Source organism: Gossypium arboreum, chromosome 4 (genome assembly GCF_025698485.1).
Source record: "Gossypium arboreum isolate Shixiya-1 chromosome 4, ASM2569848v2, whole genome shotgun sequence".
NCBI lineage: Eukaryota > Viridiplantae > Streptophyta > Magnoliopsida > Malvales > Malvaceae > Gossypium > Gossypium arboreum.
Window position 1 is genome coordinate 90,739,981 of NC_069073.1, and position 15,647 is coordinate 90,755,627.

Here is a 15,647-nt window from a genome sequence, read left to right on the forward strand (position 1 = left end):
AGCTTGTGTAAGTGATTATTTGAAAGCTAGTATTCAAGATTGAATCGTAAAATATAAGATATTATGTGATGTTATAAGGGGAGTATATATGTGTAGTATTTTTCCCTTAACCAAGGTTTTATTCCATTAGGTTTTCCTAGTAAATTTTTTTTTTTTAGTAGAAAGGAAAATAGGCCAAGCCTAAAAACCAGAGAAACTAATTCTACTTGACTCCACAAGAACAGTCAAACAAATATCCTCTTCTAACAAAATATTGATCTCAGATGGTAGATCTTCAAGGAGCACTAAACGATCGATATTATCACTAATTGTCTTGGCTAGGCGATCTGCCACTTTGTTATCAGTTCTTCGAATGTTCTTGAATTTTACTTGCCAATAACTGGAACATAAGTCGTTAATCATCTAAATTTCAAAAACATTGCTAACTACTACAAGTCTGATTTAAAGAACCTCAATAAGCAAAACATCGTCACTTTCCAATTTGACTTGTCTAAAACCTTTATCCTAGGCTAGTCTCAACCCTTAAAGAACTGCTCTGGCTTCAATTTGGGAAGTATCTGTTACACCTATTGCCATCTTAAAACCAACCATCCAGTCATCGGTTGGTCCCCTCGCCACACCACTGATTGCTGCTCTTAAATGCTCTATGATAACACGATCCATCAACATTAATGTTGATCCATCCGAAGGTCGAATTTTGCCAACTATTCACCATTATAGATTTGCAAGCCCATTTTTCAATTTCCCCTCCTGTTTGTAATGATTTAGTCTATGCAATAGTTGAGGAAATAATATTTCTGTCGTTCCTATTCACCCGATTAAATATGGCATCATTTTTGCTTTTTCAAACAAACCAACAAACAATCCCAAAAAAACCTCCCAGTGCCCACAACCAAACACAAATTTACCTTCATTTTTTAAGTTCCACGTGATCCATTTTTCAAGAGGGAAATTGAAAAAACATCTCTAATATTTCATAAAGACAACTGCTTTCCAAACTGATTGTGCAAACGAACAATCCTTAACAACATGCAATGTAGATTCCAAAATGGCACAATTTTGCAAGCAAAATGGCACCATTTTGCAAGCAAAATGGAACTTGAGTCATACCTCATCTAGCATGCTCCTCTTTCGTCAGTAGTCGACCATGAATAAGCAACCACAAAAAGATCTTGACTCGTTGAGGGGTTGCAATCTTCCATATTAGCTTGTCACTTCTAAAATGTCCTGAATCATCCACAAAAAAAAGATATTTGTAAGACTCCACGACACAAAAACTTCCCTGCCAATGTCCATTTCTAGGAAACAAAGTTCGAATCAACTCCACTGGTAGGTGCTTTATGTGCAAGAATATGTGTTAAAATTCCTCTGAGGAGAACTGAAGATAACCACTATATATTCAAGATTCCATCCAAGAGAGCCATGTCACATACTAAAATCGTGTCATCTGACTCCCTAGGTCCAAGATAGAATATTCATAGAGGACCAATTTCTAGCACCCAATCATCGTTCCAGAAATTGACTAAGTGACTGTAACACCCCAAACCCGGCCTAGACGCTACGGTCGAATCTGGTGTGTTACATCAAAGCGTCATTCAAAAATCAAGTTGTCGATAAAAGTTTATTTCTAAAAGTAAAACCTTTTGTATGGGGTTAGCAAATCATCTCGTCACATACATTTGCTCAAAATATTTCCCTTTGGGATATTAATTCAACTTAAATCGCGAAAGCTATTTTGAAAACTTTGTTGTTTAAAACTCATGTTCTTTAGAAAATCCTGAATAGTTTGAAAACTTGAGTTTTCCTATACTAGCAGTTTAATATAAGAAATCAAAAGCCCATTAAAAGTTAAAAACCCCCAAATGGCCTTATTACATAACTAAAACCCAAATATGAAAGCTTAAATAAATTGAGTTATTAACAACCAATCTGCGGAAGTGTGGCCACCACTGAGTCCCTCGCGGCTCCAAATCGTCTAAGGTTAGGGATTACCTACAAAGTTAAAAAAAGGGTGAGTTTACGAAAACTCAGTGTGTAATCCCCTATCAGTCAACAGTAACAGTGCATACAGTAACGGTCTGGGTCTAAGCCCTATTCATTAACAGTACAGTCTGGACCTAATCCCTACGCAGTAACAGTGTGGGCCTATGCCCAAAACAGTATAATCACAATACAGGTATGCAACCCAACCCAATCCATCCTGCTCACCACCCGTACCAACCAACTCACCATGTGGGATTAAATCAACCCACCCAGCCAACTCACCAATATCGCAGCATAGCTGCTAATAGTAACGCAGCAAAGCTGCTAATAGCGATAAACGTGGCGTAGCCAATAATATCAGAATACGTGGCAAAGCCACCAAAATAGTACTTCCTCCAAATCAGAATCCCAACCCCAATGCAGTATGTCATGTCATAATATTTCGTGTATGCAAGGTTTCACACTCAGATACGGTAATGCATATATCATACACTCATCAATTAACCTACCTCTAAGGTATAACAGTCATTTCCACCCATTAAAGGTTGAATAGTAATTTTTACCCCTCAAGGGTATTTTGGTCATTTTACCCTCTGGGGTCTCGGTCCAGATAATCGACCTCTCGGAAGGTCCACAGTCGCCTCGAGCTACTTAAGTAACCTAAACAGACCTAACGGTGTAAATGGGCCTAAGACCCATTATTCGACCTAAGTGGGCCCACACGCTCGTGTGGCCCACTTAGCCCAAATTTAGCTAAGGCTATGTGACCTACATAGCCCAGTCTAAAATTTATCACACTTACCGTGGACTTAATCTGTATGGGGCCCACGAGCCCGTCGGGCCCTCCCGGCCTATTTCAGCCCAACGAAGCCCTTAATGGCCTATGCCATGCACATGACATGACAAGCCCAACTACTTCCCACCTATTAGTTAGATTTACACAAGCGGGCCCAAGGGGCCCATTGGGTCTATTGGGCCCATCGATGCCCAGTACACGAGAACGCTCGTGGCGGCCTCTACAGTCTATCGCCTATGGTTTGGGGGCTCGGTTTACCCTCAAATGCCGAAGTTTCAGCTTTTCAGCTTTTTCTGATTTCCAAAAAAGAAGGGCGTAAATACACACTTGTTTATGAGAACGCGCCGAAGTCCACGATCACCAACTTTGGCACATCCTGCATTGAGTCTTAATCACTTCCCCGCTCACCAACTCATCTGGTTCGCTCTATTTAAAACTAGCTTCTTACCAATGTTCATGTTAGCTTCCCGATGTGGGATTACTTTCAACCATTAGGAAAATTCCTTATTTTTCTTTTTTTATGACCACTTCAACCACAGAGTTCCAGTCCAACTCCACCTCCTACACAGCTCAAACAGCAAAATAAATACTCTATTGCGTATCCCAGGACTTGAACCTCAGACCTCACAGTTACACAACACGCCACCTTGCAAGAGCCAAGACTTGAACCCAGGCTCCCTTGCAACCTTAATAACGCCACAACCACTAGACCACACGGTTCCTTGTGTCATTTACTTAACACAATAATTTAAATGGCCATCATCCAAGCATCCAGGGTTTTATTCACTTAAAACCAAAATCTTTACTAAAGCTTAGATTTAAACCCATGATTTCTCAAACACTTCACAGAGCACTTAACCACTGAAGTAGATACACAGTTGTGTCATTTTCTTGCACAATTAACTACTTATATACAACCTCCTTATGGACCCATACTCAAGGCCCAATACTTCTAGGCCCAAATTCAGGGCGTTACAGTGACCATCATGAATAATCCAGATAATACCTTTTTTGACTTCATCCCAAATTTTCATCAAAAACCTTCATAAGTAAGATGGGAAACTATGTCGAATATTTTCAGGTACCAAACTATGGATACTATATTTATTTCTGAAAATTCTAACCCAAAACGCACTAGGATTAGCAATCAGATTGAAGCCAAGCTTCATAAGGAACAACTTGTTTTGAACTTGCAAACTTCGGATTCCTAGACCACCATTATCTTTAGACCAGCAACAGACATTCCAATTGACTAGAGATGGTTTCCGAATAAAAGTGAAAGACCCTTACAAAAAACCACGAGCTAATTTTTCAATTTTGTTACAAATAGTGATAGGAATTCTTGTAGTTGACATGAAGTAATTAGGGATCAACAGCAAAACAGACTTTACCAATGTCAGACAACCTGCTAATGATAGCTTACGTACATCCCACCCAGAAAGTCAAGCTCTAACTTTGTCTACTATGAATTGAAACATATTAACCCCCACTCTATCATAAAAGAAAGGCACTCCGAGGTATCTCCCAAAATCACTGACCCTTGTAAAACCAAGTTTAGAGCATACACTCTGAGCTTCCTCGTCCCCAACATTAGATAAGAAGAAAACCTGAGTCTTTTTCTTATTAACACAATGACCAGCGAAATGATGATATTAACCGACCTTTCTTACTCTTGGTTTAGTTCATCTTATGGATTGCCTTTGAGCTATGATGATATTATCAGAAATGTTTCGTGAGGCAATGAAGCTTGACTGATTCTATCGAACCAGATATTGCATAATTCTTTAAAGACAGATTACAATTGTCTTTGTAATTATTTTGTACAAAACAGTGCATAAACTGATGGGTCGGTATTGACCTATTGAATCAGCACCACTGCATTTCGAAATTAGGACCAAGAGAGTTCTATTCAGAGCTAGATCCAAGAGTCCCCTAGAAAAAAACCTCCTTTACCATCTTGTAGACACTAGAACCCATAATATCCCAATGCATTTGGTAAAATTTTGCATGAATCCAATCCACACTAGGTGCATTTAGGGGAGCCATGTTAAAAACCGCCTGTCGAACCTCCTCTTTGCTAACATCAGCAGATACCTCCACCATACTGACAGAACAAATTTCTGAAAAACAACCCCTAATCAGATATTCTCCAACCGAATAATTATCCACATTATAAAGTTTCAAGAAATGATCAATAGCAAGCCTCTCCAATTGATCATCATTGAAACATAACTCAGCCCCATCTACTTTCAAAGCACTGATTTTGTTTTGCTTCCATTTGCTCAAGGTACGTCAATGAAATATATTAGTGTTCCTATCCCCATTCACAAGCAATTTGCACCGGAATTTATGGAACCATAATATCTCTTCTTAGTTTAGGATATTTTCTATCTCTAACCGAATTTAAGCTTCCCTTTGTCTTAACCATACTGAATTACTTATTTCTAGAGCTTTTTGGATACAATCTAATTCCCTCAATTCTTTTAGTTTATGAACAAAAATGTTACCATACATGGTGGTATTCTATTCTTGCACCAATTTAATAAAATGCCTCATATTCTCAGATATATTACTGTTAACCTGCCATGAATTAATCACCACATCCCTAAACTCTAAATATTCAAGCCAGATAACAATGAAACAAAAAGGTCTCTCCCTTCTCCTTTCCTTAATATAGTGTGACGACACCAAAATCAGTCGACAATCCAATTTTGGTTTGTGTAAATTACGAACCGTAGTGTAAGGAACGTCCATTTTCCAACGATCATTACAAAGCACTTTATCGAGTCGTTGATGAAGACTAATCCTCCTCCAAGTGTATTTGGGACTCTCAAAACCCAAATAATTCAAGGCATCATTAAACACAAATATTTTGAAACAACTACAACCAGTGTCGCGCAAATCCGCTCCTCCTCGTCCCTCATCATGGCTCAAGATTGAATTGAAATCTCCAAATAAAAGCCATGGTTCTTCAATCCCAACAGTTATTTCCTCTATGTCCTCCCATAATCTCTCTAGTACTCCACTAAGGGATGCCATAAATAGCAGTACATAAGAATGACGAACATCCTGAATTACATCTAATCCTCATGTGGATATACTGGCCATGAATTTTTAAAACATCAATAGTAATATTATCATTCCAAAATACCCAAATACCTCTTATGAAACCTATAAATTCAACTTGAACGAATGTCCAAAGCCCAATTTCAACACAACTAAATTTACTTATTACCACTAATATGGGTTTCATATAAAGCTATCAAATTAGGACTAAATTCTCTCCGATACTCCTTCAAGAAACTACAAAATCGAAGGTGCCCATACACTTGACAATTCCAAAACATAGCTCTAAATACTGAAATCATCAATAAAAACAAAAAAAAAATTAAAGACACCAACCTGGGATTACGCCAAAACGGTGTCTACCAATAATTCAACATCAGACCCTTAAGGCTCAGTAGTATCACCATCGATTGTAGCATCCTCTCCAAACTCCCTACTAAGGTCAGCAACCAAATCCCCAATCGCTCGATCGACTGGAACCAATCCATTATCCTCGTCTGACAGCATTACTGGCTTTGGCCCAAAATTTTCACCTGCTTCGACGGCCCCAACCATTGACTGGTGTCCGAACCCTTCTCTTCTATTCACGCTCGAAACAGAAACAATCACTGCCCCCGACTCAGTTTCCCCAAAAAAATCCTTTTTCAGACAATACCTTCACTACTGTATGATTTTTCTTATTCAAACCGTGCCCCACTACTTGAAACCTAATGGACTTGAGTCCCTGGTCCATTAGTTTTAAACCCATAGAAGATCTGCCATCGAAAAGATTGCTGCACAACCCAGATCCTGACTCGATCGTAACCTTAAACCCTATACCCTATACCCTAAATCTGCCATCGAAAGGCTTGATTTTAGATCTAGATACTAAAGCTATCCCTTTACCTTTATATTTTCTCAACCTTCTTTTATTAATTGTGGCTTTTGTTGGGGGAATTTCTAGAATTCTCTAGATTTTATTTCCCCAAATCACATGAAAACAACTCCTAATTTTCAATATCGTCCATCAACGATGTTGCTGTTGACCCATCAAGTTCTCCTTGATCTACGTTGAGAACTTCAAATTTGGACCTTCTGACCATTGTGCCACCGTTGATTCCACTAGATTTTATTGTCGTTGATTTAAAAGTTTGTGGTTTCCTTCGCTCCACTAGCATCCATGGCCCAAACAGATCTTCATTGGATTTTTCTTCAGACTTTGATGTCTTACCCAAGTTAACTGACTCCAATTTCTCCATCGTTTCATCCTGCTCGAAATTGTAACTGCAAGATTCACGAACGTGCCCGAATCGCCCATATCCGAAACACACCAAAGATAAGGATTCATATTCCACACATTGAATCCTACCTTCAATAAGGATTTTCGAAACCATGGGTTTCCCAAAGTCGATATAGACTGCAAGTATCGCAATTTGGCCCCTAGATTTACTATCAATATTCCAATCTATTTTCGCAACCAGCCCAATTGCACTACCAATAAATTTAAACAAACTCTATGTACATTCCTTCTGGTAGTGTAGGTAGTCTGATCTAGACTATCAAGTCACTTGATTGACTTTGTGCAATTGAAAATGTCAGGAACCAAGGACGTACAGTGAGGTATTGGCTGAAAATGGTCCATAGCCCTCCTGATAATGCATAGAGATAATCATCATCGTCTTGGAACTTCACAAAAAAAGTAATTGTTCTCCAAATCAATGACTTGTATTGGTTTTTTAGTATTTAAGAGAACTTTCAGCCTATTGACCATGGTCGAGTATGAGATCTTCCTACCCAGTAATATCACTATGGCAGTTCTAGCCATGCGTTTACTTGATCTGAAAAAGTGATGGAAGGAGTTCCATATATCAACTCTTTCTTAGCAACTCCCTTGAGTAGATCAAATTCCTCTTCAACTTGAAACCTTTTCTCTTTAAACAATGATCCCAACAGTTTGTTAACACTCTTTAAGCTTTATTCGAATCCACTTTGATGCCCTTATTATTCACAATCGGATCAACAAGGTCCAGAGGCTCTTCCGACCTCTTCCTTGCCCTTTTCGTGGCCCTTCAAATGGACCCATCTGCTGTAGCCAAAAGAGCTCATTTTAAAAATGATAATTAAATAATATAATATTAATTATATATACACTACAACAATATGAATGTTGCAATTTAAAAACAATATAACTTGTCATAGTTTATATATCACCATTTTCCTAGTAAAATTGTTAATGAGACATGTTATACGTATTATAAATAAATTTTTATTTATTTTAAAGACACACCATCTATCAATGGACATTTAAAAAGTGCTATAAATATTTCTATCAAAAGTATTATAAATATTTTATTATTACAAAATAACAAAAAATTGTTATACACTAAAATTATGATGCTCATTAAAACTTTATTTTATTTATGCTTCTTGTGTGTATGAATATAACCATCAGAGAATCATTATAAATATTTCTATTGATCAATAAAATAAACACTTTCCTTTTGCTCTCAATTTTTTTCTCTCTATTATTTTATTTCATAACAATTTCTTAATTTAATTTCACCATAAATATATCAAATAATAATCCAATATTTACATACACATAAAAACAAAATAAACTCAATCCACATCTCTCGAACTTGGCATGATAAACAGAAGATAAATTTTGTTTATTCTTACATTTTGTTATGCTCTATTGGAAATTGAATTTGAAATTTTAGATGTAAGAATGAAAATTAATTGAGATCCAATATAATACATATTAGAAAAATATAAAATATTAATTTATCAAATCCAAAAATCCAAAAATATTTTAAAAGAGATAATTATTTGATACAGGGTAAAACTTTCTATCTCCACACGTGATAAGATTTTCAACTAGTATACCGAACAATTACTCTAAAAATTTTAAATTTATTACTAAATAGGCATCTAATAAATCCATAAATATGAGAAATTATCATGAGTGTTACCTTTTAAATAGCTTACTATTCAATTTACACTTTTAAAAACCTAAATCCAAATACTAAAATCCTAATTCCCAAAAGCTACCCTAAAGAATTCACTATATTTAACGATAAACAGGCGCTTTGCTGATTGCCAATTTTAAAGCTGAATATGGAAAATGACTCGAGTGCCTTATTGTTTAAGAACTTAAAATCCGCTCCCGAAAAAAAGGGGAAAAGAACTATTAATATAACGCAACAACATATTAAAAGCGGGAAAGCAAAAACTATGAGGTATTTATATGGACTTCTATCTATCAGACTATGACCCTTTTTAAAAGAAGGAAAACAAAAATGGGAACGATAAAAGCAACACTAGTAGACACTCTCCAGCACCTCTCTGAAGCACCACAAAATTTAGCATACAAGGGCCGTTTGTTAACATTTATGCTATGCAAAAAGTAAACCTGGATTCTTTGGTCAGGGCTCTACTAATGGCACTGCAACTGATATCTCCATTCATTCACATTACAGCGTTATTCTTCCATTTCCTAACAAGAAGTCAAGACTGATGATCAGGTGACAATTATTGGGAGAATGAACCTGAATAAAGCAGAACTAACTCATAAGAACGGTATATCATATTCGAATCAAAGTACTTTACCACTTTAATATCACCAGAAAGTCCCAAATCCAGAACTGAACTTTCTGACATGCAATTTACATGCACAATGGGGCTGTAGGCTGCACAGCCATCAGTAGTTCCCACCCCACCCTCCTTTGATGGGATAGCCAAGTATGCTGCTCCCTTAAACATCCATTCACCCCTGTTCAGGCTAAAATAATCTTCAAATAGCTCGCCGCATAACAAGCATGCACACTGATTTTCATCTGCAGGAACCATAAGCTCAGCCTTTTCTGTTGTCTTTTCCAACTTGTTCAGAGAACCAGTGGAACCAAATACCAATTGCCCAGGCTTTCCAGCAAGCCAATCATCTAACTTTGGGTACCATCCCCTCAATGCCCTACCAGAACCTCTTGATTCAGTTTTCTTCATTTCATGCCACTCTAAGTGTCTATCAAGCCTTCCCTGAAGCTTAAGTCGAAGACCACATAGGCTGCAACAATGTGGAAGGTCATCCAACAATCCACTGATCACAGATGAATGAAATTCTCTGATTACGTCGGGCCTGAGTTCTAATCCTATGAAGCTTTCTACTTCTGTTGAGGTGAACTGATGTGAGGCAACTGAACATTTCGGAGCAGGTTCAGCATGTGGTATCTCATCCATTGTGGAGGATCGAGGAGCATCAGATGAACTCTGAATGTCTGAATTCTTGTTCAGTGATTCAGTTGGCCTCTCAATTCCTGGGCTCTTTTGTATTTGGATGGGCATTGGAAGAGATGCAGCACCCTTCTTTGCCGCAGATATCAAACCTTTGGCAACTAATGAGCTCAGAAGGTTGGATATAGGATTTGTATCCTTGCTTTCAACATCAGAAGTTGGTGATGGGGCATTACTAACAAGAGATGAAGGTGGTGGTCCAGGAGGCAGTGGCAGCTGTTCTACTTTTTCCCGGGAACTATTTGGTGTAGCTGCTATTGAATCATGGGTTGCAGAACCAGATGAAATTGCACTATCAAGCATCAAACCTGAGGTTGTTAAAACAGCAGGAGGCCGATTTGGGACTGAAGGCTGAGAAATTTGCCCCCCATCTTGAGAAATCTTAGTTGGAAGGCTGCCAGTAAATGAAGTGCTGGAGAGGATTCCACACTTCATTACAGCAGCTAATAGATTACTCGTACTTGATAATTCTGAAGATTGAATTGCAAGAGGATTGGAATGCTCCAATGCACTTCCAAGTGTTGAGGCTGCTTCTACTTTGGAGATTTGAGACGGAAGAGGCTTCTGAGTCTGACCAGAAGGTTCAGCCTGCACAGAGTCTGGTTGTGGAGGCTGTGAAAGGTGAGAACGAAGGCTAGGATGCAAAGAAGCAGAAGTATGAGGAGAGCGTCTATGAGACCCAACATTTAACTTCACTGAAAAATTGGATGGTTTCAGATCAGCCGGAAGCAGGGAAACAGCTTGCTGATAGTCTGGATCAGTCAATTTCTGTAGCTGTTGATGGGGATGGCGTGCAGGAAAAGAAGGTGAAGGTGAATGTTGGCGCATAGGAGACTGTTCAGGAGGTGATGCAGTTCCCATGGGCTGAAAACGCTGCTTTCCTGAAGTACCTGTGGATCCTGATGCCACATTCGTCAAAATCTCGACACCTGAGGCTCCCAAACGGGATGAATTTGTTTGTGGTCGCATTCCTATACTGGTCAAGGAAGAACTTGCACCAGTAGGCAACCCACCAACAGTAGCAGAATAGCTTTCAGTACGTCTTGAACTCATAGCAGGCAAACCATCTGTACATGCAGTAGAAATCTGACGCCCAAATGAAGTTTTGTCCTGCTCAGTGGATAATGCATCAGCAGAAGTATCTCTATCAAACCTTGACCCCGCATCATGAATGCTTTGAGGTCTGTGGAGCTGACTTTCAAAATCCTGGAATATAAAATGTATCCCTGGTTATAAATATCCAGGAAAAAAAATCCTAGAGGAAAGAAATGAAAGAAAACTAGAAAAGAATAAAAAAGGTAAACAATCAAACAACCATAATGTTTCTTTTCCATGTAACAGAAGTTCTGAGTAATGCATTATATCTACATTACTGTTCATGCAAGATTACCATTTTTTCTGAAACATCAGGAGTCCAACGATCTCTCCTCAAGTTATTAGAGAAGTTGGCTGCATCATGTTCAGACAACCTAGAGTGCATCTCCCACATAAACTCCTCCTCCTCAGAGTTTTTCCAGCTGCTAGACAACCCACTGCTGTTTCTACCAGAAATGTTATGTGTTACCTGTAAACGAGGATCAGCATTCACAGATTTGGATGCTGAGTAATTTAGAGATCCAGGCTTAATGTTGAAACCATTCCTCTGGCCGGGAATAGTCTCAGTAATGCTGCTTGTAGCTCCAAACCAAGGTGCATCAAGCCCCTGATCAGTAACATTCCCCCTGGTTCTTCTAACTTCTATGCCAGGAGTCTGTAAAAGATCAGAACAATAGTCATAATCACCAACAGGACAGATGTTCTTCTCACAAACAGGCTCATTGTACATGTCTATATGAGAACACTGAATGTGCTGATAATTTTAAGATATCGGCAGAAAGTGATAAGAGAATAAATAGATTATAACATACTTTAAAACACTTCACATACATTCATTTTAACAGAATGATCTCCGTACGACAGTCCAGCTATGCTGCGTCCTCTATCTGGCCTCTCAGACTCCTCCTTTGAGTTGGCCAAAGTCCCAGCCATATCATTGACCATACCTTTCGCCTTCATCATGTAAAACCAAATCAAAAGAAAACCCCTTATAGTACAAACATTAAAAGCTGAAATGAACTTGATGAATATGAGAAGGAAGAAAAAATAAGGGTGGCGCATTGATACAGATGATCCTGTGAAGGACTAGAAAGGAATGATATAGAATGACTCTTAAAATTTTGTTTGTTAGTCTTCAAATGGTTGAGAAAAAACATTAGCAATGCTTGCTTTATAAACATGATCAGACCTCCAACCTCCACAATTGCTTCAGAAATATACTGAATAAAATCCAACGTATATCATGCCCAAAAAAGAGGATTATGGAATTTACCCTGCTTGATTGTTGAAGACGCTGCTTCTCTAGATACTTCGGGTTTACATGAATGCTTTGTGGTGGACGCTGTGACAGTGTGTCCATTCTAGATGTTGTGTTTCCTGAAGATGAACCATTTACCAAAGGAGTGAAGCCAAGTTCCTTTTCAATCACTTGGAGAGTCTGAAGAGGGAATACCCCTTTCCAGGTTCCAAAAAGATGTCGCATACTCTGATGCAAGGGAGCATCAACTTGTCTATATGCTTTGCAGAACACCTAAAAACAGCAGTCAAAATGTAAAACACCATTACACTTGCAATATGAGTATCAAACACATTATAGATAAACACATACATAACACAGAAAGAGGTTTTCAACATTTGGAAGAGTTTGCGACTCTGAGCACAAAGTAAAAATGGATATCTTCGTTAAAGGATAGAATCTTTTTCTTAGCATACTCGTCAAACACATTCTAGATAAATACAGAAGTTAAACAAAAAGAAAAGAAGTTTTCAGCATCTGGAAGAGTTAGAGACTCTGAGCATAAAGTAAAAATGGATATATTTGTTAAAGGATATAATCTTTGTCATAACATAGTCTTCTGCAATTTCTCAGACAACAAACATAAGCACATTACAAGACATCCCCCAAGAGCAACAATGTAGCCAAAGGAAAAAGAATGAAATCCTAACCTCAGGTAATCTGGCAGCAAAACATTTAATGTAGTCTCTCCCAATATTCTTTACAATACTATCTAAAAGATAGAGTGATGGCAGCTTTTGGTCACTGGGAACCTGCAAAGTCATTTTTTATCAGCTCTCAAACCTCAAAAGCAACCTTCATAATTCTTCATCAAAATACCAATCACATCCATACTACAAGCAATGCTGTAATGAAAAGAAAGACAGTGGAGGGAGGAGGGAGGATTGCAAACAGAAAATTGGGTGAACCAAAAGCTTTCATTCTCCTCATAATGAAAGAAAAAGAAAAGCAAAAAGTTTCACAAATGAAGATTTTCATCGTTAAACAAAGTTCTGGATTGCATTCCTTCTATCAGAATTGACTGCCTTTTACCTCATCAACTTAGATGTTTAACTTCATTTCCCTAAAATCTGACCTCACCATATCTATTTATGATTTCAGCTTATCCCAGGTTTTCATGACTTTCTACCAGATTCCAACCTTAACAAATGGCTCCATCAAAGAGAAAGCATTCTTTCAGATCCAAGCAATTAACATCAGAGGCACCATTATATACTTTGTAGACTTAGAAAGCAATATTTTACGATTTGCCAATGGAAAACCAATGAGTACTGGGAGCAACAGGGTGCTCAACATAAGCATTCACAATGGCATTAGCATTTCTAGTTCTATTTACTCATATCGCCAAACAAAATGTGATTTGAGTAGAATAACAAAACATTGCTAGCAAAAGATGATGGCATGTAAGTAGGAAAGCGCTATACTCACTTGAGAAGGAAAAATGAAATGATGCGGCCATATAAGGATATTGATGTGAGAAAACCCCGACAAATGGATATAATAGCTTAATGAGATTCCTAACCCAATACAATTCATTAGATATAAGTTTCATAATATATGGACTCTCTTTATATTCCATTTCAACATACGCCTGTAATGTTTACAGTCTCTATAATTCATTGGCCAGCTGTTTACAAATTCTGGGGTGATCAGAAACATATTAGATCCATGAAAAAATAGCACAGACATCCAATGAAAGAAGACATTTGCAGGCAACATGGCCTTAGACCGGAACCGCATAGACTAGGAAGTCATATCACAACATATCATTCCTGCATTTGCCACTTAACCAACATTATTGTACTCTCATCACCCAATTTTATACTTGAAATAACTGTGCAAAACATTTTAACAAGCCTAGATCGAGACAGACATTAATGAAAGCAAAACTAAAAGGAATCCATTAATCCCAATTTACACTTACAATCCAAATTATACTTTTTCCTCGTTTTTTCGACAGTATAGAACTTGCAATTCAATTTCCTGTACAATTCAAATTCAAAAAGAAAGAGAAAGCTTTAATGCATAAGGCACAGCTAAAACTGAGTTCACCTCAAGAATATTAGCGCAGACAGTTGCAGCAACGGCCTTGGCGGCATGAACATTCTCGCCAGCGATTATTGTCAAGTTAGTAATAATTGGTTTCGAGTTAAAAGTGAGCTCAGCTAACGCCGTCTTATACTGGCTAACTAACTCTTGCTGCTGGTGGTGTTGCTGCTGATGTGACACTGGTTGTGGCTCGTAAGCTCCACCGTCGCCACGGGTCAAATCATTGGTGTCGGAATCATTGGACCGGAATCTCAAACCAGAGGCGGGACCAACTGGGTTCGTTCGTTGAGAAAAATGCCGGATATTAGGGTTCGGAGTGAGGTCTTCAGTTAACCGTGGTTTTTTCAAACCAGGTTCTCTGGACCTATCAAATGATCTACGCGGATTCTCCATGTAAGCAAATCGAAAACCCTAAATTCCTAAATCGATAATCACTCTTATTCTCGTTTACAGTCAAATTGGCATATCAATTTACCAAAAGGGGGGAAAATTACAATATTACAATAGCCTAAATCGAAACTTTAAAAAATCCAAAACCCTATACAAGAAAGGGAACAAAATAAAACCCTATGGATTATCATATATAAAAATAAAAAAAATAAAAAAGAGAGAAAAAGAAAAAGAAAAAAGAAAGAAACGATTCTAATTTTAATTCTAATTCTAATTCTAATTCTAATTTCTAAACGTAAAGGAACAAAGAATATCGATCAAAAAGAAAAAATGCAGAGAAAATATTTTCAGAAAGAAGAATTTGAAAGAAGAGGGAGAGGCTGGGTGGAGATAAAGAAAGGAGGAAGGTTAAAAGAGGCTAATTGTAAATATGGAGATTGTGGATGTCCAATAATGCAAAGGTCAGTCCAGAAGGTGAGTGGGAGGGCCTAAGATTTCAAACGGGAAATGTAAAACGGAAAATATTATATTTTATAGCCTTATTTGGTCGGCTTATCTTTGGGCCCTGTAAAGGATAAATACAAATCAACCCAGACCCAACAATTATTTGTAACTAAATTATATATAAATTTTTATTTAATGTATAATTGTATATAACATGTGAAATTCTAATTATGATTCAAATGTATATTTGAAATTTTA

General features: G+C 37.7%; 1 protein-coding gene across 4 annotated transcripts; it reads right to left on the reverse strand.

The window, feature by feature from the left end:
- Positions 1–344: 344 nt before the first annotated feature.
- Positions 345–15,444, reverse strand: LOC108460635 (polyadenylation and cleavage factor homolog 4). 4 transcript variants are annotated; one of them, XR_008281824.1, is made up of 10 exons: positions 14,559–15,444; positions 13,157–13,258; positions 12,483–12,740; positions 12,041–12,163; positions 11,505–11,864; positions 9,434–11,320; positions 9,237–9,320; positions 7,439–7,910; positions 1,926–1,992; positions 345–1,227 (listed from the first exon to the last, which is right to left on the reverse strand). XR_008281824.1 is itself a non-coding variant. In XM_017760201.2 (7 exons), exons 1-7 carry the CDS (start codon positions 14,946–14,948, stop codon positions 9,306–9,308), a joined length of 3,135 nt encoding a protein of 1,044 aa, XP_017615690.1. In that variant the 5' UTR covers positions 14,949–15,444; the 3' UTR covers positions 8,894–9,305. The 4 variants fall into 4 exon arrangements, 1 of the variants encoding a protein (XP_017615690.1); XR_008281822.1 differs by having other exon boundaries at positions 6,182–7,910; XR_008281823.1 differs by having other exon boundaries at positions 345–1,992; positions 6,182–7,907.
- Between the last annotated feature and the right edge of the window lie 203 nt (positions 15,445–15,647).